The sequence below is a fragment of the Mesoplodon bidens genome (genome assembly GCF_964165515.1).
Source record: "Mesoplodon bidens genome assembly, chromosome: 1".
NCBI classification, from domain to species: domain Eukaryota; kingdom Metazoa; phylum Chordata; class Mammalia; order Artiodactyla; family Ziphiidae; genus Mesoplodon; species Mesoplodon bidens.
The window spans coordinates 27905578-27927279 of NC_138176.1; the positions used below are offsets into that span (position 1 = coordinate 27905578).

At 38.7% G+C, this 21702-nt stretch overlaps 1 protein-coding gene across 5 annotated transcripts in view; it reads left to right on the forward strand.

Annotated features, from left to right (window-relative positions):
- The window catches only part of ARMH3 (armadillo like helical domain containing 3), a 180545-nt gene that overhangs the window by 88022 nt on the left and 70821 nt on the right, over positions 1-21702 (forward strand). For all 5 annotated transcript variants that reach the window (XM_081228629.1, XM_081228626.1, XM_081228627.1 and 2 more), the window contains exon 23: positions 10172-10247. In XM_081228629.1, coding sequence (XP_081084755.1) covers positions 10172-10247 — 76 coding nt within the window. The remainder of the gene's footprint in view (positions 1-10171; positions 10248-21702) is intronic.

The window sequence follows — 21702 nt, forward strand, 5'->3', positions numbered from 1 at the left end:
AGCCTGTGCGTCCGGAGCCTGTGCTCCACAACGGGAGAGGCCACAACAGTGAGAGGCCTGCATACCGCAAAAAAAAAAAAAAAAAAAAAAAAAAAAAAAAAAAAACCTCCAACTTATTAGCTTTATTGGGATGTAATTGATATATAATAAACTGCACTGTTTTTTAAAAAAAATTTTATTTATTTTTTGGCTGTGCTATGCAGCCTACGGGATCTTAGTTCCCTAACCAGGGATGGAACCCACGCCCCCTGCAGTGGAAGCGCAGAGTCTTAACCACTGGACTGCCAGGGAAGTCCCAAACTGCATTCTTTTAAAGTATACAATTTTTAATGTTTTAGCATATATATATGTATATGCACATGAAGCTGTCATTACAATCAAGATAATGTACATATCCATCCTCTCCCTAAAATTTCCTTGTGTCCCTTTATGTCCCTTTTACCACCTCTATCCCTCACCCCCCCATCCCTGGACAACCACTGACCTGGTTTCTGTCACTGTTGATTAATTTACTTTATCCCTTTCATTGGGTCTCTTCGTGAAAACTTCATATTTTGCTTGGGACTTCTGTATCATGAGAAAGGTAGAGGGGATTTGGAACAAATACCTGGAGAAAGAGTAGAAGCAAACTGTTGAAAAGAAGGATTGCCTAGGAGGTCAGAATTTTTTCTATTTCCCTGCTCTCTTATTCTCAGTGTAATAGCTTTAGCATCAGGTCAGCTCCCCTCAGAATATTAAGTTCCCTTTGTCACATCAAGACACACATCTCTTTTTTTTAGGAGCTAGGAAGTCTTCCATGAGAACCCTGTGGCAAACTTCCCATTGGCAAAAGGTGCTCAGAGTACCCTGGTGTGGTTTGCATGTACCCGGTTTTACCAAAGTCCTTGTTTTCAAGAATGTAGGATTTTCCAAGGGTGAAGAGTTACCCCAGAGGCTTTAGCACCCATTAATAGATGAATAAAGATGTCTTTCAGTGAGGAAAGGAAAGATAGTTGGAGTGGAGGAGATATTTTATAGACGTCTGACTTACCTGCTCAGCTGTGCCATATACACAAATGAGATAAACACTTGTAGCCACAGCAATAAGATAAGAGAGGACATCTGGGAATGCTCAAATCTGCTAACAGAGTTAAAATGGTAACCAAGAAAGTACAAATAGGAAAGTGAAAATTTCACTAAATGAAACACAACAAATAGGAGGAGGTGGCATGTTTCAGTGCTCTCCATTTTGTATAAAGTATGAGGAAACTTCTGGTGGAAAAAAACATTTGTTTTAAGTCAAGTTTTTTGAGGTATAATTTACATATATGGTAAAATTCACCCTAAATGTACAATTCTGAGTTTCAGCAAATGCATATGGAAGTGTAATTATCACAGAAAATCAAGATATAGAAGGGTTTCACTATCTCAAAACTTCTCTTGTGCTCCTGTGCGGTCAACTCTTCCACCCACCCCAATCCCTAGCAACCACTGATCTGTTCCATGTCCGCATGGTTTTGCCTTTTCTAAAAAAAGATATGGAGAAAATCATACAGTCTTTTGAGTCTGGCTTCTTTTTTTTTTTTAATTAATTCATTATTTATTTATTTTATTTTTGTTTGCTTTGGGTCTTTGTTGCTGCGCGCGGGCTTTCTCTAGTTGTGGTGAGCAGGGGCTACTCTTTGTACGTGGGCTTCTCATTGCTGTGGCTTCTCTTGTTGTGGAGCACAGGCTCTAGGGTGCGCAGGCTTCAGTAGTTGTGGTGCACTGGCTTCGGTAGTTGCGGTGCACGGGCTTAGTTGCTCCGCGGCACGTGGGATCTTCCCAGACCACGGCTCGGATCCATGTCCACTGCATTCGCAGGCGGATTCTTAACCACTGCGCCACCAGGGAAGCCCTGGCTTCTTATACATAGTAATTTGTTTGAAGTTATCCGTGTTGCTGCATGTATCAGTAGTTCATTCCTTTTTATTATGGAATAATATTCCATTGTGGGAATATGCCCCCTTAGTTTATTCGTTTATCAGTGGAAGGACATTTGGGAGGTTTCCAGTTTTTAGCGATTGTAAATAAAGCCCCTGTAAACATTTTTGTACACAGTTTTATGTGAACACAAGTTTGCATTTCACTTGATTACATACCTATGAATGGGATTTTTGGGTATTATATAAGTATATGTTGAACTTTATAAGAAACCGCCAAACTGTTTTCCAAAGTGGATGTACTATTTTACATTACTTACAACAGTATGCAAGAGTTGTAGTCACTCCATATCCTAGCCGGCATTTTTTTTTTTTTGGCTTCTTACAGGTGTGTAGCGATATCTCATTATGGTTTTAATTTGCATTTTCCTGATGAATAATGGTGTTGAGCATCTTTTCCTATTCTTATTTGCCATCCATATATCTTTGGTGAAGGACTTGTTCAGATTTTTTGCCCATTAAAAAAAAATTTGCATACCCGTGTTTATAGCAGCACTATTCACAACTGTCAAAAAATGGGAGCAACCCAAATGTCCATCAACAGATGAATGGATAAATAAAATATGATATATACATATAATGGGTTGCTATGCAGCCTTTAAAAAGAAGGAAATCCTGTTACATGCTACAATGTGGATGAATGTTGAGTATACTATGCTAAGTGAAATAAGCCAGTCACAAAAGGTTTCCACCTATATGAAGTATCCAAGGTAGTCAAATTCATGGATACAGAATGGTGGTTACCGGGCGTGGTGGAGAGGGTGCAAAGGGAGTTGTTTAATAGGTACAGAGCTTCAGTTCTACGAGACAAAAAGGTTCTGGAGATCTGTTTCACAACAGTGTACATATACTTTACATCATTGAACTGTACAATTAGAAATAAGTTAAGGTGGTAAATTTGATGTTTGGTGTTTTTTACCACAATAAAAAAATATATACTAAACTCTAGACTTTATTTGGATTCTGCTAATTCCTCTAATGTTCCTTTTGTATTCCAGGATCTCATCCATTGCTACATTTACTCGTGATGTCTCCTTAGTCTCTTTTTATCTGACAGTTTCTTAGTGTTTGCTCATTTTCATGGCCTTGACAGTTTTGAGGAGAACCTTCTTCAATTTGGGTTTGTCTGATGACTTACTCATGGTTGGACTAAGGTTATGCGTTTGGGGGAAGAATGCCACAGTGTCAGAGTGGCCTTTTCATCACATCAAGGGTATATGTTATTAACATGACTTAATCACTGGTGATGTTAATCTTGATCACTTGGTTAAGGAAGTGTTTGCAAAGTTTCTCCTCTGCAGGATTGCTTTTTCCCTCCTGTTCCGTGCTCTGTTCTTTGGAAGCAAGTCACTAAATGCAGCCAACTTTAGAGTTAGTGTTGTACCACTTCAGTAAAATATACAAGCTTTGCTACTATATAGGGTTCTTTAATCACCAGCCCCCCACACTTACTTTGATATTGTAGTTGTCATATGTATTACATCTACATTGAAAACCCCACCAGACAATGCTATAATTTTCACTTGTGACAATCATCCAAATCCTAAAGAACTTCAGAGGGAAAAATATATTTTTTATATTTGCCTATATGTTTTCCATTTCTTTTGCTCTTTTTATTCCTGAAGATCCAAATTCCTTTCTGATATCATTTCTCAACAGTCTTTAAGAATTTTCTGTAGCATTTTTTTGGGCTTCTGGTGACAAGATTTTTTGTTGTTGTTTGTTTTCTTTCATTCCGGAAGGGTATTTTTGCTGGATATAGGATATTGAGTTATAGTTCTTACCTTTAAGTACTTTGAAGATGTTATTCCCCTTTTTTTGGCCCGTATGGTTTCTGATAATAAATCTGTGTTCATTTGAATCATGTTTCCTTGTTTGTAATATGTTGTTTTTCTCCCGCTTCTTTTAAATTACTTTTCCTTATCTTTGGCTTTCAGAAGTTTGATTATGATATGTTTTGGCCTGGTTTTTCTTTGTGTTTATCCTGTTTGGGGTTTGCTGAGGATCTTGAATCTCACCAAATTTGGGAGTTTTCAGCCATTCTTTTTTAAAATTATTTATTTATTTATTTTTGGCTGCATTGGGTCTTTGTTGCTGTGTGCAGGCTTTCTCTAGTTGCAGCAAGTGGGGGCTACTCTTCGTTGCAGTGCACGGGCTTCTCATGGTGGTGGCTTCTCTTGTTGCAGAGCATGGGCTCTAGGCGCGCAGGCTTCAGTAGTTGTGGCACGCGGGTTCAGTAGTTATGGCTCACTGGCTCTAGAGTGCAGGTTCAGTAGTTGCGGCGCGTGGGCTTAGTTGCTCTGTGGCATGTGGGATCTTCCCGGACCAGGGCTTGAACTCGTGTCCCCTGCATTGGCAGGCGGATTCTTAACCACTATGCCACCAGGGAAGCCCCAGCCATTCTCTTTTGCAAATTGTTTTCTGCCCTTAATTTCTGTCTCCCTTTCTTCTTGGACTACAATAACACAAATGTGAGACTTTCTGATACTGTTACACAGGTCTCTGAGGCCCTGTTTTTCCCCCCATTTTTTCCTGTTCTTCATGTTTAATAATTTCTTATTGTTCTGTCTTTAGGTTTACTGATTTCTGTGTCAATCCATTCTGCTATTAAGTCCATCTAGAGAATTTTTTATTTTACATAATATATGTTTTACTTCTAAATGTTTTAATTGGTTCCTTTTTATAGTTTCAGTTTCTCTCCTGAGCAGTTCTACCTTACCATTCATTCAGGAATGTTTGCCTTTTTCTAATGGAGCATATTTGTAATAGTTGCTCTAAAACTCTTTGATAATTTTAACATCTGTGTCACATCAGGCATCTGTTTGTCTTTTCTCTTGAGAATTTGTTACATTTTCTTGTTTTATTGTATATCCTGGTTCTTTGTATGTCCTGGTTCCTTATAAGTTGAGTAATTTTGGATTACATCCTGGACATTTTTCTTACGTTGTGTAGACTCAGGGTTCAGTTATAATCTGGAGGGTTTTGGGTTTTTTTTGGGTATTAGTAGGCAATCAATCCAGTTAGACCACAGGTTCTTTCTCACTTTCTGTAAGTAGTGGTTCCAATATCAGTTCAGTTTTCAAAGCCCTTTCTATGCTACTTTGGATCTGGTCCACATACTCACCACTCAGGAGACTGGACTGTAGTTCAAATAGCAGTTTAGTTTTTAAAGGGTTTGCTTTGCTACTTTGTATTTGTTCCATGCTTGGTCAGCTCCCCTGAGCCTAACTTTCATATGCGGACTTAGAGGAAAACTTTCTCCTGGTCTGTCCAGGATTCCCTCTATGTTCTCTGGGTAGCAGAAGCCCCTTTTCCTGGTTTCTGTCTACAGAAAGATGAGCTTTCTATTGAAGTTTTAGCCATCCACCCAACTCCTCTATCATGCATCTCTCTGTGACTGTCTGAATCTTGAGGCAAACCTGCAAGAGAAAAATAGGAAAAAAGAAACCCTGAAAACCCACTTTTGTGGGTGTTTCTCCAAGTTTTGACTCCCCTCTATAATCTGTCTGCTTTTGTTTAATTTTCAGAGCCCTCAGGTAATACTTTTTATATTTTATACAGGATTTTTAACTGTAATCAGCAGGAGAGAGAGGCTGAAGTAGGCTTACTCTGCCACACTGGAAGTGTAGTCTCACTTTCAGTTTTTAAAGACATTTTTGCTGAATATAGAATTTTTCTTTCAATACTTAAAAAAATGTCATTTTGTTGTTTTCTGGCTTGCATAACTCCTGATGAGAAGTCTACTGTCATTCTTAGCTTCATTTCTCTGTATATATATTTTTTCTCTGCATGCTTTTAACATTTTCTCTTTATTGCTGATTTTCAGTAGTTTATCATGTGCCTTAACGTGGTTTTCTTTATTTTTCCTGGAGTCTCGTGAGCTTCTTGGATCTGTGGATTTCTAGTTTTCATCAAATGTGGAAAAGTTTTGGCTGTTAATTTCTTCAAATATTTTTCTGTCCCCTCTCCTCTTTTCTTGTTTTGGAACTTTAATTATATATATGTTAGACCTCTTGACAGTGTCCCATAAGTCACTAAAGCTCTGTGGGTATTTTTTCCTTTCTTTCCATTTTTTTTTTTTTGGTCTTTTCTCTCTCTTTCATTTTATTTTATTTATTTATACTATTTATTTTTGGCTGCACTGGGTCTTTGTTGGGTCTTCGCACGGGCTTTCTCTAGTTGCAGTGAGCGGGGGCTACTCTTTGTTGTGGTGCGCGGGCTTCTCATTGCAGTGTCTTCTCTTGTTGCAGAACACGGGCTCTAGGTGCATGGGCTTCAGTAGTTGTGGCACACGGGCTCAGTAGTTGTGGCTCACGGGCTTAGTTGCTCTGCAGCATGTGGGATCTTCCTGGACCAGGGCTTGAACCTGTGTCCTCTCACTGTTGTGGCCTCTCCTGTTGCGGAGCACGGGCTCCGGACGTGCAGGCCCAGCGGCCATGGCTCACGGGCCCCGCTGCTCCGCGGCATGTGGGATCTTCCCAGACCGGGGCACAAACCCATATCCCCTGCATCAGCAGGCGGACTGTCAACCACTGCGCCACCAGGGAAGCCCAGCAGGTGTATTCTTAACCACTGTGCCACCAGGGAAGTCCCTGTCTTTCATTTTAGATAGTTTCTATTCCTCAGTCTTCAAATTCACTGATCTTTTCTTCTGTATTTTTTCTAATGTGCTGTTAATCTCATTAATCTCAATTCATTTCATCCTAGTGTATTTTTTGTTTCATAAGGCATTTTCTTCCCTAGAAGTTCTACTTAGACTTCTTTCTTTAATATGTTCATTTCTTTCCTCATCATGTTTATATTTTCCTCAATCTTCCTGAGCATATGGAGCATATTTACAATAGCTGTTTTAATGTCCTTTTCTGCTAACTCCATCATCTCTCTTCATGTCTAGATCTGTTTCTATTGACTGATTTTCCTCCTGCTTATGGGTCATATTTTTTTCTGCTTCTCTGAATGCTGGTAATTTTTAAATTGGATTTATAACATTGTAATATTAATGTTGTAAGTGCTTGATTTTCTTATGTTTTTTTATATAATGTTGGACTTTGTTCTGGAATGCAGTTACGTTGTGTGGAATCAGTTTCGTCCTTTTAGGGTTTACTTTTAAGGGTTGTTAGGGCAGGTTGAGAGCAACTTTTATTATGGGCTAATTCGGCCCCATTACTAATGCAGTACCCATCTGCAGATTCTACCTGATAACCCATGTATTAGTAGGTTTTTCCACTCCTGCTGGTAGAAACGCAAATTATTTTATTTGTGGAGCCTTCCATGAGCGCCACAATTTCTTCTTTTTTCCAGTGGTTCTTCACCGCCAGCTTTGAGTAGTTTCCTTTTTCCCTGTGTGAAGATTGGTGCTCAGCAAAAGACGTAAGAGGACCCTTCTACAAACTTCCATAGTTCCCTGTCAAAATCCCTCCTCTACAGTACTCTACCCCACAAATTCTAGGTGCTTTGGCCTGTCCAGTTGCCCATCTCTATGTCTTTGGCTTGGCAGACTTCTGGATTCTGTTCAAGTTCCTCCTCCCTGCCCTGTAGGCTAGAAACTTTGTCACATAGTAAGCTGGGGTAATCATAGGGTTCACCTTGTTTGTTTTCCTTCTTCAGGGATCACAGTTCTATATACCTGTTGTCCAGTGACTGAAAACTCTTGTTTCATATATTTTGTTCAGTTATCTATTGTTTGAGGTAGGGAGGTTAATTATATCTTGATACTCCATCATGGCTAGAAGAGGAAGGCTCACTGAGACTTTTTTGATAAAGGCACACATTTAATATTCCTATGGCGTTAATTTATTGCAGTGATATCCACTGAATAGGAGGGACCTCAACACAAGCTGCCCTGAACCATAAATGATACCATATTTTGAGCTGTTTTTTTCATTAAAAAAAAAAGATAATTAGAAAAGAAAAAGCAAGGTAAAAAAAATTTTTACAATCTCTCCTTTCTAGTATGACCACTGTTTTCATAGTTGTATATTAGTCTACTTGTATGCATAGTTTTACATAGTTGTAATTATGTTTTCCTATTTTGTGTTTTTTTAAACCGTCAGAACATTTTCCTATTTTTTTTGTAGTTTTCTTAGGTCTCTTTCTCTCTCTCTTTTTTTTGCATATTATGGATGTAGTTTATTTAACCATTCCTTCTTTTCATGGAAATTATGGTTTCCAGTTTTTGCTATTACTTAACTCTCTTTCTTTAATGGCCACATAGTATGCTATTTTTGTGTACCATAATTTACTACATAAATGATAACCTTAGCTTGAGGCATTTAGGGCATTTTGAGATAATTTTGTGTTTAAATTTGGTAACTTAGAAAAGAATGTAAAAGCCTATGGCATTTCCAAGGGAAATGCAGTGATGAGGTTATCTGGGTGCTTGTTCACTAAGAACAGAAGTGACAGGATATTAACAGAAATAATACATGGACAGAGTTAAATACCTCTCTGAGGTAAGGAGAGTAAAATTCAGCTCAATGCCATAAGTGTTAGGTCCTCACCATCAGAGAATTTATGATTTAGTGGAGAGTCTAGTGAAAAACAGATGTATCTAAACAGTTTTTGCAATTGAGTTGAAAAAAATACATCTGACCTGCTTGAAACAATTTTGTTCATTACGTGAATAAATTTGCACAAACACTAGGTGAAACCTGAGTTCAGACTGTGGAGTTCTAACTTGAAACTATACCAAGTTCCCCTTCACTAAATCTTGTAAATTAGAAAAGCAGCTCTCTGATAATGTTTTATTAAGGCTTCCATCTTCTCTTTCATAAAATTGCATGAATTTATAAAAATGAAGTATTGCTAGAATAGATGCAGAGCAGCCAGATGAACTTTCTTTCCCTATTACAGTTATAGGCCCTCCCTCTAGTAGAGCTGCTGCTACTACTCCTCTTGCTAGAGGGATACTGGTCAGGAGTAGGTAGTGATGGTACTCAGGTGTAAAGTTCCTATGCAGATTGATTACACATTCCTTAATGTTACTTAGGCTGTGACTTCCAACCTTTGAGAAAGTCTCAGGTACATTCTTTTATTTGTTTGGGAGACCAGTCTATTTAAATTCATAATAGCTAATACTTATATAACATTTACTATGTGCCATGCACTGATCTAAGGCTTTATATGTAACTTATTTGATTTTCATGATTATCCTTTCATGTAAGTATTGGTATTATTCTCTAGTAAGTGATAGGGGCTGGACTGGGACTCCGACAGTTGGCTTCAGAGTCCACACTCTTAACCATTCACTATGTAAGTACAGGCTGTAGAACCATTCTCTCTAGGTTTAAATTCTAGCTCCATTACCTACAACTCTGTGAATGAACTTGATCAATTAATTATTTGTCTCCTCTGAGTCTCATATGTATGCTGTATTGCATATAACCTTTGTCCAATTTCTGGCACATAGTAAACTCGCTACATGTTTAGCTCATATTAGTTATTCACTCGTTAAAAACATATGCTTGGAGTGCCCACCATATGCTTGCTCTTTCAAGGAGCACTTGTGCTGGTTTGTGTCTTTTCTAAAATAGTGTAGGTACTGTAATGTGTGACCATGAAGCTCATAGCTGATAGAGGATATGATGATCTGTATTTCCATCATTCCTTCTCCTGTGAGTAAGGGTGGAAAAGAGACTTTGGTCAGAGAAGGGAAGAATATTCCTGTTGATTCATGTTGCAGGTCACGCAGTTAAGTCAGAGGAGCTAAAACAGGTTACTCCTTGATTGAAATATGACCATCTTCTGTCTTGCAAGGTTATTTGTCCTGTTTGACCCAGTTTAGACCTTCAGGAGAAAGACATACTGTATGTGGAGCAGGAGGGGGCACTTACTCAGCTGGCCAGTTCCACTAAATCAGCCCCAGCCATTAGGGAAATGATAAATGTGGCAATCAGGTGACCCATCACCACCCCAGTGTAGATTTTAAATGAATGCAAAAACTAGCAGGGAGTTGAGAGAGGGGAACCCAGGGCAGAGGAGGGGTAGAATATTTTGATAGAAAGTGAGAAAAAGAGGAAAAAGTTTGCGGTAAAGATAGTTGAGAATAAGCCCTTAACGTTTTTTCCCTAGATGAAGATGTCTTAAATAGAAGATTGGCCCAGGCTCCGTTTGGTTATTCTAATAGTGATATTCTGCGATGTGTCTTCATTCCTCATATTTGTGTTTTATACCAGGGGTCTGACACATCTTTGTTCTTTCCTTTTTTACAGTCCTGAGGCTTTCTACCAATGCAGGCCAGTGGAAAGAAGCAGCTAGCAAGGTGACCCACGCGTTGGTTAATATCAGGTGAGGAATGAGGATTTATCTCTTTCAGAGTTCCTTGTCTCATCCTGAGGTTTATTGTACCTTTCTAAGTGGAGTGTGTTGAACAGCACCACTATTTTAAGCCCTGATGTCTGTAGGAGTGGAAGAAATTGTCATATTTGATCAAGAAAAGCAGGAATGCATGTGACTTTCATTTTGTCATATTGAAATAGCTCACAGTGTTTGCTCTTCTCTGAATTTTCTTACCAAGATATGGTTGCAAGCCCTTTTCAGCATCTTTGTTGCCAAAGTGTTTTCTGTGTATAGGTCATCTGAAAGCTGTTCTGTGGCAATTTTTTCTGTCATTCTCCAAGAGTTGAATGAATGACTCATGGGTATCTGGAACTTTGACGTTTTGCTTTACATGGCTATTTCTATTTGTGGTAAACAGAGCCAAATGGAGCTCATGGGGCTAAGTCATTTTAGGTTTCTTATGAAACAGCAAGGCAATTATAGAGTGCTGTATGTATTGGATAAAATTGAGTCAGACATGGAGTTGGTTTAGGGTTTTGAGGAAGTAGCACACACTCACAGGAGTGAGCTGTTTGTAAATGGAGAGAATTTGCCTTCAGTATTATGAAACCTAAGGCTGACTTTTCTTACATGCCTTGCTCCCTTTGTGCCTATCATTTTTCATTTTCTCAACAGTTATTATATTGCTCTTGCAAACAATTGAAAAATTAACATTGAGTAGAAGAGGCAAACCCAACAGATGGGGAAACTTGATTTAGCTCCAGATGTAAGCCTTGCCAGACATTTCCAGTAATAGTAATGCACATTTACAACTTGGTATAGATTCTAACTTGTGACAGAGCTGGGATTGTGTTTGTTTCTATATCTTTCTTTTCTTGCCCTTTTTTTTTTTTTAAGGTAAAATGTCCTGTCCCTGCAGTGATGTACTAGTGTTTGGCAAATCTGGGAACAAAAGAAAAAGTGTGAAATGTGTGTGTTGGGAGGGCTGGGATGAGGGAGCATGGGGGTGAGATGTGCTAACAAGATTGTATTGAAGGTATTGAAGGTTGATCTGCCTTACCTGACCCAAGACATTTTGTAGTAAACACGGTTTTATAAATCTCACAACTAAATACATAACTGCATCGAGCAAATAAGCCAGATACTGTAGTAAGGCCTTATGACAAATGTGATTTTCTGTAGGTTTCAGGAATTACAAACTGCTTTCTCCCAAATATCCCTTTGTGACCCAAGGGCAGTATGACAAATGTGAGTGTTTGAAAGAAACGCCAGATTCTGGGCTACAGTATGAAGTGCATATGGGTATAATTTATGTTGTGTTTATTTATTCATGTACTTATTTAGGCTTTCCAGGCAGTTCCTTTTCACCTGGGGCCTGTTTCCTTGATCACAATCCTGTATGCTTGCTTTATCTCCTACTTTGTTGCTTTTCGTTTCAGTGGCTTCTGGCTTGGCTGCTGTCATTCTTCCCAAGGGCCATCAAACAGCTGATTTAAGCTATTGGCCTGTCCTTTTTCTGAATAGCCCAGAAACGACTGGCCTGAGCTTTGAGCAGATAACCATGACCTCTTCCTTCTCTTTGTAGGTCTCTATCAGGCCTACCTATACCTCCATTTTCATTCCTCAAACTTCTTTGATGAACTTGCTGCAGAGAGTAATTATATCATCCTCACTGTTGCTAATGAATTAGACTTGGAGTATATGTAAAAAGTATCAAAGATCCAGTCAGTTTTTTCAAGATATTACTGGAAAGATGTGTTAGAATATCACTTATCACCCTAAAGCCAGATCAGGGGGAAATACTGGTGATGCTGAGCCTGCAAAAGTTTACTTTTTTCCTTTTTAACATTTATTTTCACTTAATAAGTGCTAAACTTGTTGCTGCTCTTTCTTAAACCGCTGTCTTCTTCAGTCGTCAAACTCTATAGCATGCATTATAAACTTTAAAAAAATATACTTTTTACCAATGAGGAAACTGAGCCTTAAGGATATTTGAATTGCAGAAATCCCACAATTGTTGTGTGGCAAAGCTGAGAATTAATCATAGGTCTTCTAATTCACAAGTCCAGGGCTCTTTCTTTTATATAGTAACACCTCCTTCTATAGTGTTACATCAAAGGATACTATGGAGGTAAACAGAAAACTCAGTATGATGTATTGAAAGGGGCATGGGCATGGAAATTTGAGTTAGAGAAACTGGGTTTTTAATTTTTGTCTCTACCACTTAATACGTGATCTCGAGCAAGTTATTCAGCATCTCTGGACCTCTTTCCACTATCTATAAAATGGAGGTCATGATGATATCAATTGTTTTACAGGGAAGTGGTTGTGAGAATTACATATAATGTAACGTATGTTAAAGTATTTAGTAAACTATAAAATACTGGTCATTTCATTTAGTGTAATGTCTGTACGGTTCATCCCTGTTGTAGCATGTGTCAGAATTTCCTTCCTTTTTAGGCTGAGTAATATTCCTGTTTATTTATTCATTCATTCATTCATTCATTCATTTATGGCTTCATTGGGTCTTTGTTGCTGTGCATGGGCTTTCTCTAGTTGCGGCGAGTGGGGGCTACTCTGTTGCAGTGCACGGGCTTCTCACTGTGGTGGCTTCTCTTGTTGCGGAGCACAGGCTCTAGGCATGCTGGCTTCAGTAGTTGTGGCACACGGGCTCAATAGTTGTGGCTTGTGGGCTCTAGAGCGCAGGCTCAGTAGTTGTGGCTCACGGGCTTATTTGCTCTGCGGCATGTGGGATCTTCCCGGACCAGGGCTCGAACCTGTGTCTCCTGTATTGGCAGGCGGATTCTTAACCACTGCACCACCAGGGAAGCCCTGATATTCCATTTTGTGTATATGCCACATTTTGTTTATCCATACATCACTGATGAAACCCCAAGTGGATTGCTTCCACCTTTTGGTTGTTGTGGTTTTGGTTATTTGTACATGGGTGAACAAATATCTGTTCAGTTCCTGCTTTCACTTCTTCTGCGAATATACGCAGAAGTGGAATTGATAGATTGTATGGTAATCTTACGTTTAATATTTTGAGGAATTGCCATACCATTTTTCTGGTTTAGCATTCTGAGCCTTCCTTAGAATGTTTCCTAAGTATGTCTTCATTTATCCCTTCTGTAAATGTTAAGATGTTACCTGTAAAAGATGTTTTGCTTTTCTTTGTAGGTAGGCTGTGTTGCTTTGAATAAGGGTGCTCCAAGGAGTGTTCTTTTCTCCGAGTTAGTATTCTCTTAGCTGAGGGCAAATAAGTGGTATGACTAAGAAGTCAGCATTCCACTGAGCCAATGGTAATGAGTGCTGCCTTATGCTCCTTAGCTTTGCTTCTTAAGAGTCTTGTGTTGTACATCCATGACACTGTTAACTTTGGGTGGTTTAGAAAACAAGAGACTGTCGGAAAATTGGACCTGTGGGTCTCCCAGGGATACTATGGGATATTTAACTTCTGAAAATTGGACCTGTGGGTCTCCCAGGGATACTATGGGATATTTAACTTCTGAAAATTGGACCTGTGGGTCTCCCAGGGATACTATGGGATATTTAACTTCTGGCCACCAAATTGATTATCAACGACAGAGTGTATAAAGGCTTAGTAGTAAAGTGGTGATGGTATGCAACATTTACTTATGTTGTTTGTAAAGGTTGTATTGATCCCACACCTGGAAAGGATTTCTTTCTTTCTTTTGTTGATCCTACACCTGGAAAGGATTTTCTTTTCTTTTCTTTTCTTTCTTTTTCTTCCTTCCTTCCTTCTTTCTTTCTCTCTCTCTCTTTCTCCCTTCCTTCCTAACTCCCTCCCTCCCTCCCATCCTTCCTTCCTTCCTTTTAAATTTGCCTGCACTTCACAGCATGCGGAACTTCCCCAACCAGGGATCAAACCCCTTCAGTGGAAGTGCAGAATCTTAACCACTGGACCACCAGGGAAACCCCCTGGAAAGGATTTCTAAGGCAGAGTGAACAAACTCTTAGCCACCTCTCCTGTGGTATGTATGTTCTTTGATAATCACGGCAAGGGATTGGGTTGCATGTGAAATTTTCAGATACCTAACAGCTGGGAGGGCCTCCGAGACTGGTTTGCCAGTTGATGACAGCTACAAGTTATGTCTTTGGGATCTTCTGGAACGCAGTGCATGCAATGGCAACCCTAACAGTATCTCACCAACAGTGAAAAGCAGCAGAAAGGCTGCAGATCTTTCTTTTTTTTGGAGTTTAGATTGTGACAGTGAAAATTAAAAGTACTTCTACTTGCTTGGAGGCCTAAATTTGCTCAAGTGTCAGTCTGTTTGCTTTTTACTTGTCTTTCGTGGCTTAGTCATGCTAGTTCTTTAACTGTCAAAGTTATTTGTGTTTAAACAATTTGTCTCTCTCTTCCTGTTTGATCCTTCAGAGATTCTTAAAATGCAGCTGCTTAGAAACTGCTATTTTTATTGGAACACCTGATGTCATTAACATACAGGGCCCTATGTTTGTTCCTCCCCATCAGAGCGTTGTTCCATTGCTTTGCCACAAGAAAAATAAAATAGTATTGCTCCCCCTTTAAAATTCCACTTGGTTTAATTGTTACTTCAGCTGCCTTCACATATCTACTGATCCCCAAAGGAAAAATACCCTGAGGGGCTATGTGCAGGGCTGGAAGGAAAACATTTAGAAGTTTTGCTTGGAGACTTCTATGCTAAATATTTCCTGTCACCACTTAGCAGGCTACCCTAGTGAGGTCCTGTACTTTAGGGAAGATGTCTGCTGACTATTAACCTAATTAGTCAAAAGAGAAAAAGAAAAATGTTAGACTAAAATCTGACCTTCATCTAACCAAAGAACTTTCAAGGTAAGTAATTTGAAGCCCTTAATGAATCTCTTCACGTTAGCATCTTATTGCTTTTCACTTAATGAGCATTTTATTAGCACCAAGATCACAATCCTGTTCTCTTGTTGCTCACAGAAACAGTGGCTGAATGACTGCAAATAGGTTTTTCTCCTGATCTGTAATTTTCTTAAGGTGGATAAAGTTTGATCTATGATATTACTCTATGGTTAACATATTAATTTTTCCTTTTATTTGGAATGCATTAAGCTAAAGTTTAGTTTGTCTTTGAGAATGACTTTTTAGATACTGCTGGGGTTAGTGACAAGCCTGGGGTTTGGAATGAGAATTTAGTGCATTTCTTTGTAAGTCTCTTAATTGTTCCCTAGTGAGATTGCCTCTTGTCCCCCTGTTTGCTCCACTGGTCTTTTTGTTCCGATGCTGAGGTGTGCTCCTCCCTCCTGCTTAAGTGCTTATGTAGCTATTTTCCTTCATCCTAAAAAATACTCCTTCAAAAAAAAAAAAAAAAAGGAATGCTTCAAATGTACACTCTGCTGGGGACTCTAAGGACAAGAAAATCTCTCAGCACCCTCTGGATACGGGGGTTCATTGAGAATAACACCCTTTGGAGTGGGCTGTGTATAGAATTCTGACTGTCATGGGGTGGGGGGTACGGAACACCCTCAGGCAGTATTCAAGGCCACTGTTGATGGCCACAGAGTTAGAGTTGGGAAGGGAATAGAAGGTCTCAGCCAGGCAAAATCTCCCCAAATCCCTTTGCCCATGCACCTGTTTGGGCTACAAAATTTGCCTCTTAGTCACAGCTCTCTTATCAGAATGGATACTGACGAGTTGAGAGGGGGAGCAGTTTGATGCCAAGCATTTCAGCTGAAAGATGCAACTTAGTCTAGTGAAAAGTAAATATGGACTAAAGTGACTAATGATAGAAGCAGAGGCATTGGGCAGATGGCTCTTGAGTAGCAAGGAGTACATGAACATAATCTTCTAGTTCAGTTTTCTGCTCTAAAGTGGCAGGCAGGCTCAGATTATCCCCGGGGTCAGAGTTTATCAGTAATGACCTTTCTTCTGTTAATCAGACCCTGCAGATCTCCCATTACAGAGAATGAAAAGCATTATGCAGATTAAAACAAAGCACCAAAATGAGGCTGCTATAATATCATTTCCCCAATGCCTGGGAACATTACATATTATTCTAATAGTTGCTGTTCCCTAATCTCTTAAGACTACAGCTAGAAATGAAAAATCAAACACTGAATCCCATGTGGTTAATCATCTCTCACCCTAACTTGGTTTATGCTGCAAAGTGAGGTTTTGCATTAGGTTGTATCTAAGCTTGGTGAACTGCAGTGCAGTAAAGAAGTCTTGGTTTAGGAGATTCAGATATTTATAATGAAATATTAAGATTTTTTTTGTTGGGGCTGCTGTGACTTTAGCATATAAAACCCCTCCTTACCTCAACCTGAAATTCCCTTGGGGTCTCTCTCCATTTTGCTTTTTAAAAAAATATTGTGGGAAAATATATGTAACATAAAATTTACCATTTTAACCATTTTTAAAGTCTACAGTTCTGTGGCATTAAGTACATTCACATTGTTGTGCAGCCACCATCATCACCACCAGCCATCTCCAGAACTTCTTTATCTTCCCCAACTGAAACTCTGTACTCATTAAACAATAATTCCTCATTCCCTTCTCTTCCCAACCCCTGGAAATCACCATTCTACTTTCTCTGTCTACTCTAGGAACTTCATATGAGAGGAATTATACACTATTTGTCCTTTTGTGACTGGCTTTTTTACTTGGCCTAACATGCGCAAGGTTCTTCCATGTCATGGCATCTATCAGAACTTCCTTCCTTTTTTTAAAGACCAAATTCAGTCTTCCATCATATATATGTACTACATTTTCTTTATCCATTTATCCATTGATGGACACTTGCATCCTCCACCTTTTGACTACTATGAATAATGCTGCTGTGAACATGGGTGTAGAAATATTTGAGAACCTGCTTTCACTTCTTTAGGGTATATACTCAGAAGTAGGGTTGCTGGATCATACAGTAATTCTATTTTTCGTATTTTGAGGAATCATTATACCTTTTTCCACAGCAGCCACACCATTTTACATTCCCATCAGTGATACACAAAGGTTCGAATTTCTCCATAGCCTCGCCAGCATTTGTTATTTTCTATTTCTTCTCAATCATAACCGTCCCTGTGGGTGTGAAGTATATCTCATTGTGATTTTTGATTTTCATTCCCCTGATAACAAGTGGTTTTGAGTATCTTTTCATGTGCTTATTGGCCATTTGGTATCTTCCTTGGAGAAGTGTCTATTCAAGTCCTTTGAGGATTTTTAAATTGGGTTGTGTTGTTGTTGAGTTTTAGAAATTCTTTATGTATTCTGGATATCAATCTCTTATCAGATATATGGTTTGCAAATATTTTCTCCCTTTCCATGGGTTGCCTTTTCATTCTATTGATAGTGTCCTTTGATGCACAAAAGTTTTTAATTTTGATGAAGTCCAGCTTACCTATTTTTTCTTTTGCTGTCTGTGCTTTTGTTGTCATATCCAAGAAATCATTGCCAATGCAAGTCATGAAGCTTTTCCCCTATGTTTCTTGAAGAGTTTTATAGTTTTAGCTTTTACATAGGTCTTTGATCCATTTTGAGTGAAGTTTTTTACATGGTGTATGTTAAGAGTCCAACTTCATTTTTTTTGCATATGGATGTCCAGTTTTCCCAGCACCCACTTTGTTCTTTTTGAGATAACCACGACTCTGATTTCTTAATTTGAATCAGACTGAATTTGGAACTTAACTGATAAGGTATAGAAATGGAGACTCCACGTTTTTTTCTGCATGTCTTCATTCCTTTTGGTATTTAGGTTTGCTTATTCTTCTGCTTGTTTAAGAGCAGGGATTCTAGAGTTAGGTTGTCTGAGTTTAAGTCTGAGCTCTACTGCTTACTTTGAATAAGTTATTTAACTACTTTTTGCTTGAGCTTCCTCATCTGTAAAGTGAGGATAATAATGGAACCTGTGTCATTGTTGAGATGATTAAGTGACAATATATGAAAAGCACTTAGAATAGTGCCTGGCACATAGTCAGTGCTATGTAAATGTTCATTATTATTATCTTTTAAAAAAAATTGCCATCCTGAATGTGCATAGCTGGGGGTCTTATCAGCCTTGGTTCTGATGATCTGCACAGGACCTCATTCTAGACAAGCGAGTACCTAACATATTCAACTTTGCTCAGTTCCCTTGGCCCCACCTCATGTGGACTTAAAAGGGACCAGAGATCAAAATGATATGATTACAGGCTGACATTAGGGGAACACTGAAAGTTAGGCTGTTAGTCTGCGTCTTGGCATCATTGATGGGAAAATAGTTTGAATGGAGAGTTTATGTTTTCCATCACTTCTAGCCCTTTGAGATGTTTGATCATGAAACTTTGGCTTTATTATTTTCAGGTGAGCAGTCTGCCATCTTGTTATCACTGTAGTGAAAGAGAATGTCCTCAAAATGAATATGAGGGGATTTCCCTGGTGGTCCATTGGTTAAGACTCTGAGCTTCCACTGCAGGGGGCACCGGTTCAATCCCTGGTCGGGGAACTAAGATCCCAAAAGCCATGAAAATGGAAAAAAAAAAAAAAAAGAGAATATGAAAGGAAACTAACCAATGTGTTGTTATCTCTGGTTAGAGAGATTATAGGTGTTTTAACTTTTTCTTTCTAATACTTTATTAAAAACAGTTAGCTGTGGTTTGTTTTTTTGGTAGATGCTCTTTATTAGGCTAAGGAAGTTTCCTTCTATTTCTGGTTTCTTGCTTTTTTTTTTTAACATTAAAGGGTGTTGGTTTTTGTCAACTACCTTTTCTGCATCTATTGACACGATCATGTGGTTTTCGCTTATTCTGTTGATATGGTTATATTACATTAATTGATTTTCAGGTGTTAAACCAACCAATCTTGCATTCCTAGGATAAATCTCACTTAGTTATGGTTTATAATTCTTTTTATATGTTGCTAGATTCAGATTGCTAATATTTTGCTGAAGAATTTTTGTGTTCATATTCATAAGAGATATTTCTCTGTAGTTATCTTGTGATGTCTTTGGGGTTTTTTTGGGGGGGGCGGGGGAAGGAAACTTCATTCATCCATGCACAAAGGTTGTGATATTAACCGAAGATGATGGTGAAAATTTCTCAGCATGCTCGCTCTGGCTGAGGCCAGCCTGCGGTGAACCTTGGAACCTTGGAAGCTAATTCCGGTGTCCTGAACCGTCCCCACGTGGGCCAGGAGGTGCACTGGGGAGGGAGGAATCTGTCCCCTCCCCAGCAGTCTTATCTCATCCAGGGATGTTCAGAAAAAAGTGTTGCTGGGTCCCTGGTCCGTGATCCGTGGTCTGTGGCCCGGAGTGGAGAAATGCACACCAGGAGGATCAGGTCTGGCAACGAGTCCCCGCTGCCCAGCGATCCCTATGCACCCACTCACTCAACTGCCAGTTATCGGGTGATGTCTTTGGTTTTGATATCAGGGTAATGCTGGCCTCATAGAATGAGTTGGGGAAGTGGTCCCTTCTCTTTTGTTTTTTGGAAGACTTTGTGAAAGATCAGTATTAATTCTTCTTTAAATCTTTGGTACAGTTAATCAGTGAAGCCACCAGGGCCTGGGCTTTTTTTCACAGGTAGTTTTTTTGAGATTGTAGTTCATTCTCTTTGTTTCTTATAGATCTGTTCAGATTGTCTGTTTCTTCTTGAGTCAGTTTTGTTAATTTGTGTCTTCCTAGGAATTTGTCCATTTTGTCTAAGTTGTCTAGTTTATTGGCATACAGTTGTTCATAATGTTACTTTTTTTATTCTGTAGGGTCAGTAGTAATGTTCTCTCCTTTATATCTAATTCTAGTAATATGAATTTACTCTTTTCTTTGTTAGTCTAGCTAAAAATTTGTCAATTTTGTTGATCTTTTCAAAGAATCACCTTTTGGTTTCATTGATTTTTCTTTTTTGTTTTTCTTTTTTCTATTTCATTATTTCCACTCTTGTTTTTTAAAATTTTCTTCCTTCTGCTTGCATTAGGCTTAGTTTGCTCTCCCATAAAACAAACCTCAATAAGTTTTAAATGATAGAAATAATACAAGGTGGACTTCCCTGGTGGCGCAGTGGTTGGGAGTCCGCCTGCCGATGCGGGGGACGCGGGTTCGTGCCCCGGTCCGGGAGGATCCCACATGCCGCAGGGCGGCTGGGCCTGTGGGCCATGGCCGCTGGGCCTGCGCGTCCGGAGCCTGTGCTCCGCAGCGGGAGAGGCCGCAGCAGTGAGAGGCCCGCGTACCGCAAAAAAAAAAAAAAAAAAGAAATAATACAAGGTATATTCTCTGACCACAATAGAATGAAATTAGAAATCAACAATAGAAAGAAATTTGGTCGGAGAACATACGTTGTATAATTTCTGTCATTTTAAATTTATTAAGGTTTGTTTTATGGTGTAGCATATGATATATCCTGGAGAATGTTTCATATGTACTTGAGGAAAACATATATTCTGCTGTGGTTGAGGGTACTGTTCTATGCTAGATCTAATTGATTTATAGTGTTGTTCAAGTCTCCTACTTCCATGTTAATCTTCTGCCTAGTTGTTCTATCCATTATTAAAGAATGGGTATTGAAGTCTCCAATTTTTATTGTTGAATTGTCTCTGCTTTTATTTCTTTCATGACAAATCTTTATTTTTTCATTTTTTTTACTTTCAATCTATTTGTATCTTTGAATTTAAAATGGTTCTCTAGTAGATGGCATATCATTGGATCTTGTCACTTTATTCAGTCTGATAATCTCTACCTTTTGATCGGATTGTTTATTACATTCATATTTAATGTTGTTATTGATATAATTGAACTTATGTCTGCCATTTCTCTAGATTTCTGTGTGTCTCAGGGCTTTTTTGTTCCTCTGTACCTTCTTTACTGCATTCTTTTGCATGAAGTGGACATTTCTAATATAGCACTTTGATTTCTTTAATGATTCTTTTCACTATTTCTTTAGTGGTTGCTCTAGGGCTTACCAATATACATCTTATCAGAATTAGAAGCTGTTCAAATTTATAATATAAATTTGTGAGATATAGAAACATTACTCTTATGTAGCTCTTAACGTATACATGCAACACTCACTTCAGTAAACTTTATTTGCCAAAATAACACACTGAAAGGAAGAATTTCACATATTTCCTGAGAAAGGATGCATTAGAAACAGGACCCTAATTTTGTCTGCTTTTTCATATCTGGAGCTAGGACTAGGTGATAGTGGGGGAAAAGTCTGTATTTAGAGTTTAGATACATACATTTCCTTTGTGAGAGATTTTCTCACATGTAGATATTAGACACAGCATTCTAGAACCTGCTGTATTGTTTGGTGAACTAATAGCCCACAGCTATTTCTTTTTCTATACTCAAAATGTGAGCAATCAGAGCTTATTGGCTCTTACTGCCTACATGTTGAGCTTTATATCTAAGAGTACAGGTACAAAAGTAATAGGACTAGTTGGTGAACAGTTGTTTTGGAGGTATATAATTTCTGAGAGGACACAGTACTTTGATGTGGAGTACACAAAAGAGTTCTTAGGTGCATT